The 18295-nt window shown below is 41.5% G+C and overlaps 1 protein-coding gene across 3 annotated transcripts in view; it reads right to left on the reverse strand.

Annotated features, from left to right (window-relative positions):
- Positions 1 to 1684: 1684 nt before the first annotated feature.
- The window catches only part of LOC147891155 (protein ANTI-SILENCING 1-like), a 68247-nt gene continuing 51636 nt past the window's right edge, over positions 1685 to 18295 (reverse strand). For 2 of the 3 annotated variants that reach the window (XR_015542609.1, XR_015542608.1), the window contains 8 exons: positions 12369 to 12461; positions 8978 to 9056; positions 8668 to 8761; positions 8299 to 8413; positions 7768 to 7884; positions 7552 to 7641; positions 2291 to 2367; positions 1685 to 2088 (listed from right to left, as the gene is read on the reverse strand). Coding sequence is in view for 1 of the 3 variants with exons in the window: in XM_087389569.1 (XP_087245695.1) it covers positions 7588 to 7641; positions 7768 to 7884; positions 8299 to 8413; positions 8668 to 8761; positions 8978 to 9056; positions 12369 to 12461 (552 nt within the window). In the remaining 2 variants the exon portion in view is untranslated. The remainder of the gene's footprint in view (positions 2089 to 2290; positions 2368 to 7551; positions 7642 to 7767; positions 7885 to 8298; positions 8414 to 8667; positions 8762 to 8977; positions 9057 to 12368; positions 12462 to 18295) is intronic. The other variant, XM_087389569.1, reaches the window with a different exon arrangement.

Raw genomic sequence — 18295 nt, forward strand, 5'->3', positions numbered from 1 at the left:
TTTGAGTGAGATGTCCACCTCTTTCTATCGCTTCCGCCATCACTCGTTGCCCTTACCTTCAAGCGCACCTCCCTCAAAGTGGAACAACTGGTATTTTTCCCCTCGAAATTCTTGGTAATCATCTTCCAAATGCCAAACTACCTTTTTTCCGAAGAGGGTGGAGGTCATCAAGTATTGGAATCAATCTACAAACGGCTTGACCAATTTCCCCTTAAGGACCACATAGACTAGGAGATGCCCCCTTGATTGCATATCTTACTCAACTTGGATATCTCACTTAAGAATTGCAATAATTCAAACCCATAAGTTTCTCAAGGATGGCACAAATTAGATGCTCAAATTAGAGCAAGAACATGTGATGCAATTGGAGTTTGTTTATTTCTTATGGATGTTTGGTATTACTTAATATAAGGTGGAATGGTTAATTTGTAGACATATTTCCCTCCCTGACACCAACTTGTTATTGGAAGACAATCAATTCTACTCATTGGAAAATCAAACTATTCAAGCAAGAAAAAGCTCAAGTGAATACCCTTTCGGCTTCAAATAGAGGCAAAAGAAAAAGGATATCTTTACCAAACAAAGGAGAAGAAGAACATAACATTAGTAGAAGTAGAAGAAACATGAAGACTCATTAATACAAACAAGGAAAAAAAATAGAGTAGGTTTATTCGATAAACATTCTCTTCAACAAAGAGTAAATTATTTAAACATGTTTTCACATCAATGCCATAGGTTTGGCCTTTATGAAAGCCATTGCAAGACAAATCGTTTTAGTCAAGTAAAATGGTACACCAAGTAATTTAAACGTCGTGTAATCAATCACAGCAAAAACATGATGCAAGTTAGCAACAAGAAAAAAGCAATGGTAAGAACAACGAAAAAGTGTGTATCACAACTAAAAGTATGGGGTTTACAAGAAGCAAGTTCATCAAAGAGAATGCAATCATCATGGAAAATATGAATCTCAAGGAAACGGTATACCAAGCAATTTAGACATGATGGACTCAATCACAACAAAAAACCTTATGCAAGTTAGCAACAAGAGAAAAGCCATGGTAAGAACAAAGAAAATGTGTGTATCACAACTAAAAGTATGGGATTTACAAGAGGCAAGTTCATCAAGAGAATACGATCATCATGGAAAATATGAATCTCAAGGTCCGTGGTATATTAAAAAATCATCACACGATAGGACATAAAGAATGTTTTATGAAAATGAAGCAATTCGAAGATTTATTTGCAGGCATGACATTACTCTTAAGTCAAATTCAATGCAAGTGACGAATTCTGATGGACCATTTCATAAGAACGAAAACATACACTCATGATAATTGATGGTGTTATATGTCCCTAAACTTAACAATCTCTTATCTAAAGAACAAACAACATGATTATAGAGTGATTCTTTTGATGAAAATTAAGCTTTAACTATAGACAAGTCCAACTTGGGTTTTGATAGGTTGTAAGTGAATTAACTAAGTTAGCAGCATAATTTTCTATTCATGAAAAGTGTAAATCGTGGCAAGTTACCCTTTTATTGAAGTTTCAAAGTTGCAAAATTTGAGAATGAGAGGAAATTTAATGCGGAGAGAAAAGGGAAGAGTTTGAATTCCAAACTACAAATGAGGCAAAATTAGAAACAATAGTTTGACAAAGATTAAGAATGAGAAAATTTGACACTAGAAAAAGACACTAACAACGAGCTTAAATTACAATGTGGTTGAGGTACGTCTTATTATCCAACACCCAACAAGACATGGTGAAGAGGCAACATTGCGAATTAAGTTGCACAGCTTTGAGACTACTAGGCATCGTTATCCTCCCTAGCTTCATCATCAATGTACAACAATTTCATCCTCTTTGGTCTCCTCCACATGCAACCCGTATCTGGCTGTCTTGCCATAAAGTTTCCATATTCTCCACATTACAAGGCAATCCACTATAAAATGCAATGTCAAGCCTTGGATAAGACCATCCAGCACAAAAACCAACGTTTTTGTAACACTTACCAATGACCAAGACAGTAAATGATTTGTGAAGGTGCACCATCCCAAGGTACAATACCAGGATGTCTGATGGAGGACACTGGAGGTGCCACAATCAAAACTACAAATTAGCAATATGTCCAAACTCTTTAAAAGAATAATTGATACATGTATCTTTAAGACTATTAACAGATCCATAGATCTTAAGGACTAACGGCTCTAAATCTACACATGTATCTTAAGTATCTTGAGGACTGTTAACAGATCTATAGATATTAAGGACTCTTAACACATCTACACACCTCAATTTGGCTGAACCCTAATCTGTTACTTTTTTATCATTGTCCATGTCATACGAATGTGAACTCTGGCCGTACATCTGCACCCAACAACATCAATTGCAACACATCCTGAGAACAAAAGGTTCCTAACATGAACATCATAAACAGCTCATTCTTCTCCATGTTAGCCCCTATGGGATTCGCATCAATGTATCGATAGACCACATCCCAAGAGGATCATGTGTCATAAATCTCGTGACAATTCCATCAATGGCATATGCAGATTAGTAAAACACTCATGATGAAACTCTGATCAAGCAGCATGACAAATCAAATAGAGGTCAAGTGTATGGCGCAGCAATCCACAAACAAAAGAAATGTGACAAACGAGATCAAGGACACGAACCTATTCCCTTCAGAAATTAAGACACCATGTATACCTTCACTCCTAAAATGCTCCCAAAATCATTAATGACATGAACCTGCAGTGCTATCATAAACCTAAGAGGTTGACATGCAATCTGTACCTCCACAACAAGTCTCTTAGTAGCAGGTGAAAGAAGGACCACCCATCCTCCATCATCAAGAATCAAAGCACTAACTAGTCCCAAGGCTACTTGCAATAGAATATCACTAAATGTGTTCCATCCACAATTCCTCCTATGTTGTCATCATGATACCTTGTGGGTATGTCTACGATAACCAAGTGTGGTATCCCTACCTCTCCCCTTGCAATTGTCATCCAAGAAAGTTTTTAAAGCTGAAAATCCTTCAGAGAGCGAGTTCTTTGAAAGCCTCTTATGCATGTCAAGTACATCTACATGAAGAACTTCATGATGCAAATTCAAAGTTGAGGGAAATCCCAAAACCTCTGCTATCCTACATGAATGCTCTTCACATTTGAGTGAGTTGAGGACTTCGATGGCAATGGTTTAGCAAGTGAATCTCTCTGCCTCTTTTTAATACCTTCAGGCTGCTCCTTTTCTGTGGGATTGCAGTAGAAACACACCTGATGCCATTGTCTTATGCAATTCAATTCCAAGCTGGGCAAAGTGAATACCTCACTCCTGTCCAAAAGCTGCCTGAACTTTTGGCAGACCTGCTTAGCTGAAGGAAATCTTCCTTCTCACCTCAACAGAGGTATCATCAAATTAAATTTCAAGGATGGTCCAAAAGAGGAGCTTAAGAATTGGGGATCACTGACGATGCTTAATTGCATCTACAAAATATTTGCTAAAGCTCTAACCTTGCGAATTAAGAAGAAATGAAATTTTATACCAGTCTTCAAAGTAAAGAAAAAGGGTTTGAAGACTGAAGTTTCATTCGAGGAAGACACATCGATGCAATAATTACAATATGGAAAGGTCATGAACATGCGAAGGAGTCCAAGGAAGAAACTTTCTTTCTTCTGATAAAGCCTAAGACAGCCTTTGACAATCCATTCACTAGTTATATATCTCTGCTTCTCTCAAATGATGATGCTAAAGTTTTTCTTCATCGTGTAATGTCACCACATCCAACCGTAGCTATGAAGGCTACCCTATACTCAACTTCACAACTAGAAGTAGCAACTGTAGGCTACTTCTTGCCGAACGAAGAGATGCATGAAGAGCCAAGCATGAAGCAGTTGCCACTATGTGAACAGGCGGGTGTCATAACAGCCTGCCCAATCATTTTCCATGAATGCAAGCAAATCCAATGAAGACTAATCACTATAGAACAGTCCCAAATGCTGCATGGCCTTCAAGTAACGGAAGACTCACTTCACTGCCTGCCAATGCTGTGTATTGGGCTTGTGCATGTACCTAGTGGGAAACAACATACTGCAAACCAGGCCGCATGCGACATAAGTAACTAAGGCAGCCCACAGCCTACTGATAAAGAGTGGCATCAAATGGGGCACTCCCATCTTCGGAGGAGAAACGGAAGCCAGGTTCCAATGGAGTAGAAACCGGCTTTCAATCCTCAAAGAGCTGTCCAATATATTTGGATTAACTCATCATTATGCCCCCCCCAACATTAGCAAACTAGATGCCCAAATGGAAGTGCAACCGGCCCACAACTCACATTGCAAATGATTTCTGCAAGTCTGCCTTGAAATTTGTAATTTTTTTTAGTGTCTGGACCAATGATAAGCATGTCATTCACATAAAGAAAAAGTATGATTCGCTCTTCCAGACATAAAGAGTCCCCTCTGTAGGGTTGTTTTGCAATCCAAGGCATATTAAAAAGGAATGTATCTTTGCATACCATGCCCATGGTGCCTGCTTCAAACCATAAAAGGCCTTTTTCAGCCTGTATACCTGATTTTCAAAACCCTTGTCCTCACAGCCTAGAGGTTGGGTAACATAGACCTCTTCCAGTAAACCCACATGAAGGAAAGCAGTCTTAATGTCCGGCTGGTGGACCTCCCAATGCTTGCGGGATGCAAGGAGCAATGACACACCGAATGGTCGTGATGCGTGAATTGGGAGCGAATGTCTCCTCAAAGTCAATGCCATGTTGTTGGGCATAGCGTTTCGCAACAAGGTGGGCTTTGTAGTGGTCAACATGGCCATCAGCTGATGTCCTAATGATGATGATGATGAGATTGATATATAGTCGACCACTGACATGACTATGTTGTACTTAGGACTTAGTACTACCATTCTGCATTTTGCATTGGTGTGGACACTCGTTTAGTAGCTCCACCACCACAGCTCGTTTGTACTAGGTTTTTCACAGTCCCATAGCCCATCGGTCTTCCGAAGACTTTAACAATCTCTCTCTCTCTCTCTCTCTCTCTCTCTCTCTCTCTTCATTGCTCTCCATCTCCTCTTCTAGACTGCCCGCATATTAGCTAGTTCCTCCTCCTGAAGACATGGTGGGGTGGAGGACGAACTAGCTGATATGTGGGCAGTCTAGATTATCGAGAGAGGGATGCAAAGGCCACCCAAGACACGAAGAGGGACTAGAACACAGTCTATTGAGGTCCAACCTATCACAGCTTTCCTCGGAGGAGACCGCCTGAGACGAGGGGTCACTCTCAACATAGCTCAACGGGTTCAGAGATCAAAGAGACCACGTCCTCCTCCGCTACCACAATGTGAGACAGCCCCACAGACGCAGATCCGCGACATTTTCACCACTCATAGACGAGCCACCACAGTACCGGGTTTCAGCTTCTGAGTCCCAGCTTTCAGCATTTGTTTTGTACTTGATTTTGCTTGAGCTGTTGAGCTCTTTATTTCAGCATAGTCCTCAACAAGGGCCTTATCGCGTCCTTTGCTCCAGCCCTTTGAGGCTTGAATGCGTTTTCCTTTTGATGTACTTTGTGCTCTGTCCCATAGGTCCACGAGGCCTTCCGCAGACGTTAATACATCCTTCTTTCTTTCTTCTTTCTCTCTCTCGCACGCACCCAGCGTGCGCACACACACATACACATTTTTTTTGGTGAGAAGCAATACTCATTAGAAAGAATGTATATTCATATCTGTCTCCAAACGAGACAGCTACTACTCAAAAACATTAGTAAAAGACTTTTAACTGGGCCAGAGGAAGGTCTCCAAGAGAATGTGCATCTCGGAGAGATTGATGCAAGGAGGAATGGAAGAAATGGTGAAAATCCAACATCAGCTCAATGTTATGAGCATGATATAACGACAACAAATCTCAGTATCAGCACCAACAGAAGAACTAATTATAATCTGGCCTAGAGGCATATCTGTCAAACAACCAAAATTGCATGCCAAAGGACAGCCCTGGAAAACAAGCACGAAGACCAGCTCTCAGCTCTCAGCCTAGGAAGAAAATCATAAGCGGCAAGACAAGTCCATAAAAGATGCTACACAGACTCATTGGAAAGCAAACATATAGGGCATGCCGAGGAGGCTATATGCCTCGCAGGCAATAAAGATGCAAGCGGCAAGGCCCCCAAAGATCGCCATAAGGAAACCCGTTGCTTGAGAGGAAGCTTACTGCCCGGAACTCACCAAAGACAACCCTTCCACCAAGCAAGGGGCTTGTTGAGATGCCATAAATGATTTGCATGCTTTTGAATCCATGGCTGCAGTAGTAAAAGATGATATGCTTTCTTAGCAGAAAGATCAGATGCCTGATAGGCCTGTAATGTAAACCCGAGCAAAACTGCCTTCTGGCCTGAGGAAAAAAAAGGACGCAGCCCCCCCCAGTCCCCCCCCCCCCCCCCCCCCAAAACACCACACACACATATGTATATATACATATATACGTGTGCAGTCCCGCACGACCATAAAGTAAAAGGGTTTCCTATCTTAGTACTGTTGTACATTTTGGTGATGCGTACGCCTAATTCTTGCTATAGGAATCTTCTTCAGCTAGCCTGTGAAGTTTGCAAAATATTACGAGTCGTGTAGAGAATACCTACAAAGTGTCATGTGCGGTTATCAAATAAAGAGTACTTATTTTTCACATTGTATTTGAAAATACAACATTTTTTGCAGATCCAACATAATACATATTTTTAAAATATAAGAATATAATTAATCATGACACGATAATTTCTCAATGCTAACTCCCCACTTACATTCTCATGAATAAAAACTCCAAGAAGTAGGTTCCAGCTATCCTCTCCATTAGTATTAGAACTCTCAAAGTACACACGCATTAGTCCCATAACTATGAATGTGATCAACATTGTCCAAAAGTAGTCTCGTGATGTTAAAGAATGTCGATTGATGAGATCAGAGCTCTATAGCAAAGTAGTAAATTTACACTTTCTAAGATAGTTTCACATCATCTGTAGAGTTATTTTAAGGATCCTCATTTTTTCCCCCATTTCTGATGGTGCTTACATGGTGCTCAAGCCATGATGCTTATAAGCTTCTTGCAAGTTACATCGTTGCTACTTAGCATGTTTTGGGGGACATGGAACTTATGATTGTGCTTACAGAAAGATACATGGCACTCAAATCATGATGTTTATGTGCTTCTAGCAAGCATCAAGCTACACTGTTGCTACTTAGTATGTTGTGGGCTTCTGGGATGGATGTATATATCTGCACTTGCATCGTATCTGTTCGCATGTTTGGCCTGGACTTTTCATGTACACAAACCAGATTACATCACCCTATTCCGAAGTAAGATCTTATTTTCTAATTTCAATGAGGAATATCATGACTGAAGGATAAAAAGCTAACCTCCCTGAAGCCTTTCAAAATCCCATATACATCAAGTCAAATCATTAAACTTCCATAAAGAGCAAAGAAGCTGACAATAATTTGTAATTACACATCTCTTTTGGGGGAGGGAGGGATTGTACTTACTCAAATTAGGGAGAAGAAGATGCGCCACATCATCTTTCAGCCTGCTTTTCTGTAGTTCCTTAATATTGCACTAATGTCATCCATTTGTACCTGCTAAAAAGAGTAGCTCAATACGCTGCCTACAAAGCTTATCTTGTTCTTTAAAAAGGAAAAAGTAAAGGCAAAGATGACATTGTTGATTGGACTTATGGCAAAGAATACAACTACCACACGTACCTTGTGTAATCGACGCCAACAGCCACTGGCCATCTCTTGATAATATCTCCATTCCATCGCCATCTCAAGCTCAGCTGCATTTAGTTGTGAAAAAAGAGTTGCAATCCCAGGATTTGTCTGTTTTAACATGAATAATTATTGATGTTAGCATTCAACATGATTTACGAAAGGTTCATTGTTATGATATAGATGATAGAAAGGTGTAGAACACAGTGAGGGTCCCATAACAAAGACAAAAATCTCAAGAAATCAAACTTATTGGCTCTGAAGCCTGTACTCATGGGCAATTTAGGCACTACACAACATCAAAGGCATGGACAAGAGTGCATCAATATTGGGGATCTTAAACTGCTCAACATGGCTGAATGCACAACTTGACGTAGCAAATCACTATGCAATACTGGGGTACCGACTTGCATTTTTAATTGACATCACACATACAAAAAAGTCGTATATCATAGCTTCATTGTGTAAAGTTATCCAGAGAAAATGGCCCAAGACCAATGAACCATACATGTATAGCAAGCATACCATAGCTTCATTCTGTGGTTGCTTTGATAATTTGAAGTTATCCATGGGAAAATGGCCCGGAAATCGTGCCACCTTCCCAGCTTCAGGAGGTTTCACCTTGCTTGCTATGAGAGGCCTGAGCATGTCCAAAAAGACAAGATCACTGCAGTTATGAAATACTGGTAAAGATAATTGCGGAAAATACAATATGACATCACCATTGCACCGCTTGTATTGAGCAGAAAGCATGTTCAGATTTTAAAATCTGATTGCTGAAGACTGACAGCACAGAAGTAAAAACTTGGTGCAAAAGGGCTTCAAATTACTGTACACTCTTTTTTATAAACTCAAAATGTGAAAAGTGGAAAATAGGCCTTAGAAGTCTCAGACCTTCTGCTACCTGTCAAGATGAGGCAATTATCTTCAAGCTCTTGGAAAGCCAACTCTGCCAAGCCCTTGTTTTCAAATATAACCAAAGCTTCACCTATTTTTTTTCAAAATGGAGAAAAGATGCAAGCAGCCTTAAGCAGAGCCGTTTGAAACCATAACGTCTGCAGTGAATCAACTTGAAAAAAACAGACATTTTTGGACTATGTCACAAACAAGCCTCCTCAGCAGAAACTACCTAAATTCTTCCAATCTATTCTTCCCATGAAGAAACATGGAAGAGCGAAATGAAGGTCCGGTTAGATATCTTTACCATACGGCGCAGGTGCAGCACAGAGTTGTGGTATGATTTGAGCATCATGGCAGCCTTTAAAAACAGAACTAACCAAATCCTGTCCACCACAGAATACACTGGGGTCACTGGACAATCTCAGCTATATAACTCAAACAAACACAAGGCTGCCCTGGCTAACTCCATATTGGCATAAACAAGATATTAGTTTCAATATCAAGAGGAGAAAACCTGAATAACAACTGAAACACCAAAAAAGGAAAAGAATGCTAAAAATGGTGATAAACCTTACAGAATAAACTGAGGATGGCACAGATAACAGATTAGGACTGTGATTCATTAGTTCAAGTAGTAATGATTCTATCTTCATTTAAAGTCATATCACGCTCGCAAAATCTCTTCCTAAACCTCCCCCTTTCCCTATCAACTAGGAGGTGCTCAAAAGAGTGTCCATTCTGAAGAAGTGGAGTATAGCCTGCCCTTCCTCATTTCATTGAGCTCTTGATGAACTACAACTTCTGCCTTCTTGGGAGACATCATGGACTCCCAAAGGGAGAGAAGTCTATGGAAAGAGAGAGAGAACTTCAAAGAGGAGGTAGAAGGAGTAGATTATGCAAGAAATGGGAAGACTAAGGGATGTAGAACCTGTTCTTCCAAAACTAAGCTCTGATACCAATGATAGAAAAATATTGACTTTACGTCTATCAAAACTACTAACCATCTATGAAGTGCAGCAAATGCCCCCAAAAAAATGTTGCTGTTGTAGTGATTTTTGCAGTCAGAGCAACTGTTTATTGCCATCTCAAGTTCTTTTTATTGCTGAAATTGAAGAACTTGAAATGAGACCTTACGGCAGTATAAAAAAGAGCAAACTGACGCTACCTTACAGCATCTAAATGGCTGCATGTGTCTCATGGAGTGCTTCAAGTCAGGGCTGACATCCATCAGGTCTTCAGGTTGTGGCCAAAGTGGATCAGCCCTTCAAACACATAGCTTGACTGTGAGTAGAACTAGGCTTCCATGGCAACTCCACTTAACCTTCCTCGAGACATCTCTAGTGGGCACCCTTGACACTCTGATACTATGTGGACGAACTTACCACGAACATATGCACAACAGTCCACAAACTCACAAAGTAGCCACACTCTCCTAGTAGATATCAGTAGCCTCCAAAGCTCCTTCCTCGGCGGGATAGGAGAGGGATCAAGTGATGCACAAACAAGTATTGATTGAAGGAGAAAAGTGCAACTCTCAGCTTTATTAGTCTTGGTTACTACTTCCCCGAGTGAGCCTTCTCCCTCTCTCGGGCTTCACTCTCTGCTGCCCCCTTTCTGTTCAGGCCTTTCTCCTTGTAAAACAAACTCCACCACTAGCACACAGCCTTGTGTGGGAGGTGCTCCTCACAGAAACTCGCAAGACGAAATTGTATTTCAAACAAAGGAGGAGACCTAGAGAGCACCTTCCAGGCTTTTATATCCAGGTTGCCAAAAAAGCAAGCTTTTCAACCTAAATTAGAATTAAGATTGTAAAATAGGGTTTTGGGGCAATTTCAAAAAGTTGCAAATCATATGATGTGGGCACTTCGATATGTATTTTAATTAAAACGTTAGTCTTCTAATCAATAATTTCCCTAATTATGGTTTTAATTATCTGAAGTTCTACTTGTTGCCGTTTGACCTAGGCATAGCTCTAGTCAAACTTCTTTTGCAACACCCTTCCACAGAGCCTATGGGTCTATTTAGATTTACCGACTTATCCTTTGTATCTTCCAAATCCATTAACCCACACCCCAAGGCACTCCATAACTTCCGCCAGGTCTATGTGCCGGTGTACAGTCTGTGTGCAGAGTTGGATCATACAAGACACAAATGGGTCATGGTTAGCTTCCCCAATAAAGGTTCTATCTGAACTCTCTCTCCTAGAGAGAGTATAACTGAGCTTCCCCCTCGAATGGGGCACTACTTGAATAACCTTCTCAACAAAGGCCCATCCCTATATACTAGGTCCTATCCAAATCCATACCTAATGAAAGTGCAAGGAATGTCTCTCATCATATCTAGTATTAGGTAAACACACAAAAAAGACATAGCATAAATTAAACATACCATTCGCATGCAATCAACATAAACGAATCAGGTTGGTACATTGTCTGAATATTGAAACATGTTTGAGCATAAGTCTTGATAAATTCCCTAACTCAATTCATGAGGAATGTCTCTTCCATGCAGGAGGTCTATAGAAATAGCAAGTTTATTGGGGATCCGTGGCCCAAGTCCCTTTCATGCAAGAAGCCAGGCGTTTTTTCTAAGGCTCCTAGTTTTCAAGTAGCTCTTGCCATTATATTGCTTATCAGACAACATGAAATGAGGCTCAAACTTTATTCCTCTGAAAGACCCACACCATTACCATCAAAACATGAATGCTTCCTCCCAAGGCCTGAAACCAATACCCTTGGATCAGAATTAAAATTTCCCATCATTATTTCCTCTGCTCTGTAGTAGGTCTGTGTAGAATATTTGCAAGAAGCAACACCTGCATGTTTCCAACAAAAAATTTCCAACATGTAAGTCCTAAAATGTTCTTGGCAAGGGGGGTGTTAAAGACACACGTGTCCTCGATCTTGGCTTAGTGCAGCAATGGCATTGTGTATCTAATCCTACATTTGCTGCCATCATGTCTAGACTAGGGTGTCCTTCCCTAGTAGCTTTGAACCAGGGATTTCAGCTCCAACTGACTCATTTTTTCCACACTTTTTTTCCACACAGAGTTGCAATGGCATTTTCAGGTCAGATTTTCAAAGCTAAATCTCCTCAGGAATACAGTAGCTTACCACACATCCTGATAAAAGGACCTTGCAGCCATGATGGTTGTAGCAGCAAGACTAAATGTCAAAAAGAATGTGCATCAGCACAAGCAAATTGACTCAGAAATAAGACGTGCACTCTATCTTGGTGCGAAAGGAAAAGTAGGAATCCCAAGAAGGACGTGCTACAGTTTTACTAATCTAAAAGGAATCCCAAGAATGAAGTTCTACAGTTTTACTAATCTAAAAAGATAATATGGAGCCAGTGCCTTATGGAAACCCACACATAGGTGTTCACGGGATTCTATTCTGTCTCTATGTATTTTGGTCATACTGAGTAGAAGATCACCTTCTAACAAAAGAAGAAAAGAAAACACCCCGATGTAGAGAAAGTATTATTGGAAGAAATCCTTTCTCACACAGAAGGTATCTTCCAAAACAAAGACATCCTCAGCAGACAACAAAGACATCCTCAGCAGACTATCAAGTATGAAAGAGAAAAGTGTACAATCTGACAAAATCATAATGACAATAGCTGGACAAGAATGATCTGCAATGTCTTAGCATATGCTGGAACACCAGAGGACGCATTGGATAGATTATACGTACACAGACATCTGCTGACGTGAATGATAAATCAATGTTTTGTAGGAGGAGGACTCTCCCATGAGACAAAGCCTGCTGTAGATTCACATCCCAAGCCTGCCATAATAAAAACAAACAACTCATTTCTCATTTCTTAAGGATCAGTTCCATCTCCTTCTAATATAAGTAAGGGGTGTCTTTAAGCATCAAAAAGTTAATGGCCTTTGAACATCTACAAGAAGAATATTTGTGAGACCTTACACCTTGGGTTGCTTCACGACTGGCTATAAATTGCCTTTCAGTAAAACGAAAAAGATTTTAACCTTAGAAAGATTTGAAAAGAATGAACTTTATAATACAAACCAAGGTTCTCATCACAAACATCAAGCTCTTATCCTCAGCCACTCAAAATGATGAATTAACAACTAGAAAGATATGGCACTAAAGAGTGGACAATGATCCATAAATTTAACAAAATCTATAGATTATCTAAAGTATTTTTGTGGCCTTCATTGATTCTTCCCAATAATTACCACCACCTTCGGTTTTAACAATACCTTTGTTCATAGTTCCTTCTTTATATGTGAGTACAAAGGCAAATGCAAAACTTACACACTCTAGAGCCACAGGGCAATAGCAAGCATACCTTAAAATTTATTATCCATGGTGTTCAGTAAACCGAGATAGGAAACTTGGCCTCCAAGTTCTATCCATATGCAGGGTTGATCCCATAGACCTCACAAAATCAGAGTCTGCAGGCCTACAAGACCTGAGCCTCCCTTATGATCAAGCACTCGCAAAGGAACCATATTCCTGACTTTGTAGAGGTATATGATCACAGAGAATGCTGTGTCAAGCTATAATGGAGGTGCCCCAAAGTCAGCCAGAACAATCTAATATGGACCGATGGCTTACTACAAATAATATGTCACAATAAAATAACCTAGAGCCTCTCCACTCAGGCCGAATCTACCTCTAATAGGTCAGGCCTCCAGCAAGGACTGCCATACATGCCCACTGGGCAGACCAAGGAGTCAAAGACAAGAGACTTGGTCCATGCATCGTGGAAAGCATTGTTGCTCAAGTCTAGCAAGTGTTGGCATATCCCCTGCTCAATTGGCCTACATGATGGTCACATCATGAAAATCAGGCCAGAGAAAAGAACCCCCAAGTATTTGTAGGATGCAACAACCACCATAGGCAATCCATCCAATGTGAACTGCTCTCGGTGCACGGCTGCACGAGATGTGTTGAAGATCACGACCTTGGCTCAGTGCATGGCTGCCCGAGATGTGTTGAAGATCACGACCTTGGTGACCTTCAGATCATGTGTCTCACAAAAAGTATGGTGTGCATAAAAGTGTCGCTGGAGGCCCTCCGCTGAAGATGAGAGTAAGACCATATCGTCTGCATAGAGGAGAATCTAGATCAAGGAGACGACGAGAGCACAACTTGCTTCACCTAGTGTCTCGATGAAGGGTTCATGCTTGTCGATGTATAGTCCAAACAGGGTTGGTGATGGATAACCCAGTTTGATCCCGATAGTGCTCATGATCTCCTCTATTCACCCTGTACCCAACCGAACCCTACCTAAGACCCTCTCATAGAGTGCCATGACTGCCTAATTTATCTCTTGGCCATACCTAGATCCTGCAAACATCTGATGAGGTGAGCTCTCAGCACTATGTACAAGAGGACCTCTCCACGACTTGAGAAGTCCATGATGTCCAAATGCAAGGCCACTCCCGATGAAGTCTCAACCTCTGCATGTAGATCTCAAGCAAGTGTGAGGTCTCGGGGGGGAAGTAGCATACTGGGATGAAGAGAGAGGGAGGGATAAGGGGAGAGAAGAAGAAGAAGAAGAAGAATGTATTACCGTCCTCTGGAGGCCGAAATACCGACCCATGGGACCCATAAAAGTCACGATACAAGAGAGAGAGAGAGAGAGAGAGAGAGAGAGAGATCTACATCATCTCACTATCATCGTCATCATCACATCATCTGTCATCTGAATACCAAATGAAATATGCTCCAATGTCACAACTGTGGTCCACTCTATCTCCCCTCATTAAGTGTCGCAGAGCAAGAGCATGAAATCAGAGATAGAATAACACAATCTATTCTGGTTTCTTCCTTCTTATCGTTGAATCACGAGCACGGGCACTTGGTTTCTCCTCCCAGCCAACCTCGTTGGTGGCAAGCTCCCTGATAGTCTCATTACATAAAAGCTCATGCTTGCTTTTTTTTTCCAACGAGCCCCAAAACTCCCTAGATGGAATCTAGTATGCCACATGTCATAAATGTAGGGTCCTTCCTTAATGCATTATTTACCCCTCTCTTGGGATATCTTTAAAACATTTGCCCCTAGGCACATTTAATGTATTAAAGTCCCTTAGCCTTAGATCCACCTAGTCTAGTGCCACATCACCCACACCAAGGACCTTGACCTTTATTCCTTTTTTATCATTTACATGAAACCCAACCAAATATAATACAAAATGTCGACTGACCCTTCCGAGGTCATGTTACCTCGACTTGAGCGTAACATTCCTTTCCTCTTCAGCATCAGCATCCTCGATGATAAAGTCTAGGAATACTTTCCGTAACTGCTATACGGATTCCCAGGTAGCTTCTGATAGAGGTAGACCATGCCATGCAACCAACACCGTGGGTATCTTCCGATTGCGCACTTGCATTGTTTCTCGGTCCAGGATTCCTATTGGTTTGCGTCTTGCATTATCCTCTATCTCCTGAAACAAAACAACACCTTCGATTAGTGGGTCACCTGTATGCAAAAATTTCTTTAAACGAGAAACATGAAACACTGGGTGCACCTTACAACCATATGGCAATTCTAATTTATAGGCTACCTTGCCTATTCTTTTTAGAATTAACCATGGCCCACAATATCGAGGTGATAACTTAGCACACTCTCCTGCAGTGCGAAGGAACTCTGAGAAAAACTTTTTCTCCTTCCTTAAATTCTCTAGCGGATCGATTTTCATCCGCATACGCCTTAGCTCTTTTTATTTACATAAAGATTGGCTTTCCTCAAAGTACTGAACACTATTCTTAAGTGTTCATAATGCTCAGTAATACTCTTACTGAATACCAGAATATCGTCAATAAAGTGTAGTACAAACTTTCCGATATACGAACGTAGTAAATCGTTCATAAGCATGACGACTGTAGCTGGAGCAATGGTAAGTCCAAAGGGCATTACCAAAAACTCATAATGTCCAAACCTGCTTCTAAAAGCGGTTTTATGCACATCCTCGGCTCTAATACGGATCTGATGGTAGCCACACTTAAGATCTATCTTACTGAAAATTACGGCCCCATGTAATGCATCCAGTAAATCATCGATCCGAGCCATCGGATACCTGTGCTTAATGGTGATATTATTCAATGCTCTGTAATCTAAGAACTCTCAAGCCCTTAAATCCAAAGGCATAAATCTGTTCCCAATCCAACTCACACACCTAAAAACTTCAGAAATTTAACCAAAACACAAGCCTTCTCTACTCGCTATCAAAGAGTCGAAAGCCCCCTGGTATATCCACGCGAACAACACATGCTTCCTGCTTCGAAGGGACTGTTCACGCACAGGGCCTCGAGCTAGGCAACGCTATGGTCCTCTATCAATCGAATTTTTCGACGTAGGCCCAATGTCAACGATCTATGGTAGTTCGCAGTCGGAGCTTCACAATCCTCTGTAAACCTCATCTATTGCCAGCTCTCTTTTTTTTCACGATTAAAGTGGGCTTAACCAGGTTGGAACGAACAGTGGACGACGCAAGTATCACGGGCCAAAATTCCCCAGCCCTAAGCTAGCTGTAGACTAACGGGTGTCCAAAACTACTTCACGCCTGTCTTCCGAGATTCCTACGTGAACCGTACGCTCCTGCAATATCTTGGAGTCCTGGTCCCAAATTCCTTTGTGTGATACCAGGTATGAACCTGCGATGATGTCCAACTACCAAATGTCAGATTCCAACAGCTGCGCCGTTCATCCACGCTACCCAGATAACCAGCAGCTTGGCTGTATCGTCGTCTGTCTCCTTCCTGTGACAGCATTTCCATGGTCGTTCGATGCGTCAGTTAATCCCATGACCACCCGATAGCACTCGTCGCACGTTGTCGCACGCCCAATACAACCTGCACTCTGATACCAAATAAATAACACAATCTATTCTGGTTTCTTCCTTCTTATCGTCGAATCACGGGCACGGGCACTTGGTTTCTCCTCCCAGCCAACCTCGTTGGTAGCAAGCTCCTTGATAGTCTCACTACGTAAAAGCTCATGCTTGCTTTTTTTTTCCAACGAGCCCCAAAACTCCCTAGATGAATCTAGTATGCCACATGTCATAAATGTAGGGTCCTTCCTTAATGCATTATTTACCCCTCTCTTGGGATATCTTTAAAACATTTGCCCCTAGGCACATTTAATGTATTAAAGTCCCTTAGCCTTAGATCCACCTAGTCTAGTGCCATGTCACCCACACCAAGGACCTTTACCTTTATTCCTTTTTGATCATTTACATGAAGCCCAACCAAATATAATACAAATATTGATCCTTTAAAGGAAAATGTCGACTGACCCTTCCGAGGTCATGTTACCTCGACTTGAGCGTAACATAGAATGCTGCCCAATACCTGTGGACACAGTCCTACGCTGTCTCCTGCTGGTCAAAGCTCTACGTCTAACAAGGGCGGCGGCAGTGATCCCTATCGGTCGCGCTCCCACTTTGAACAAGGAAGGAATGTCCCCAAGCGTAATCTGTGCGCCAACCCTCTGCACCATTCCCAAAGATTCATGTAAAGATTTGGGTATAAAATAGGCATTGCTATAATATTTTGCATATTTTTAAGTGAAACTATGTTTTCTTATGTTCCATTTTTGCCATATTTTTACATAGTTGGAAGCATTTTTTTTTCCTTTGCTCAGACGCTCGGAAGATTTCGCTTGAAAAATGGTCGTCCCCGGCCACCACCAAGACGAATGTACCTAGCCATTTCACGGGACATCTTGTATAGGGTACAACACCAATAACCACTACAGCAGACACTATCCCAATGGAGCAGAGGAACCCACACCTCAAGTCATTATGGTTGAAGTAGCAGTGGCGGGGGAGGTAGGCAGCCCGCATGTGATCGGGGCAGTATTTCCAGAGAAGTCGTCCTCCACTTCTTTGGCACACAACATACCTAAGAAGGCATTGCCCTTGACTTCTCCTTCCACTACATCAGAAAGGATACTTGAGGGCTCATGGCTGTCAAAGCCCATAACTCCCAAAGGTGACACTTCCAAAAGTGACCAAATATGACTTCATGATACCCCTTAGTTGCCTTACCAAAAGTTCAAAACAGTAACATTTGCAACAGATCCAAGAAGTGTATTGACAAGAGGACAGAGCATGGACAAGGAAGAGCAATTGGGACCTTCCACTCCTCCCACAGTACGCATGGCAAGGGGAAGGAGAAGTCAAACAACTATTATACTTTGAGGGTCAAGGGAAGAAGGTGATGGGTCAACCCTACAAGAGGCAACAGCGGACCTCGACGTCGGGTCTGTTCCTACCCCCGGGTGGAATATAGGACTTCTAAGTCTCAAAATATCACCACGAAACCTTACTCCTTGATGAAATACTTGATGAAATTTTGACCCAACAGCACTCTAAGGCACTATGTCAGTTGTCCCCACAAATCAAGATTAAAGCATTGCATTCTTGAAACAAACACCGAACAAGTGACAGAAGGGGCAAGTTCCAAAAGACACTGGACCCATGGTGAACCAGTATACAGCCTACCCCGCCCTCACTTGTGAGGAGAGCCCACAAGTAGGTGTAGTAGCGGACATAAATGGTCTAATCCTCAAGAACGTTCTCTTGGATGGTGCAGCAGTAGTTACCATCATGCTCAAGACTATCATGGTGCAATTGGGTTTTGTG

Source organism: Dipteris shenzhenensis, chromosome 18 (genome assembly GCF_047967505.1).
Source record: "Dipteris shenzhenensis isolate YYH24624 ecotype China chromosome 18, Dip_SZ_1.0, whole genome shotgun sequence".
NCBI classification, from domain to species: domain Eukaryota; kingdom Viridiplantae; phylum Streptophyta; class Polypodiopsida; order Gleicheniales; family Dipteridaceae; genus Dipteris; species Dipteris shenzhenensis.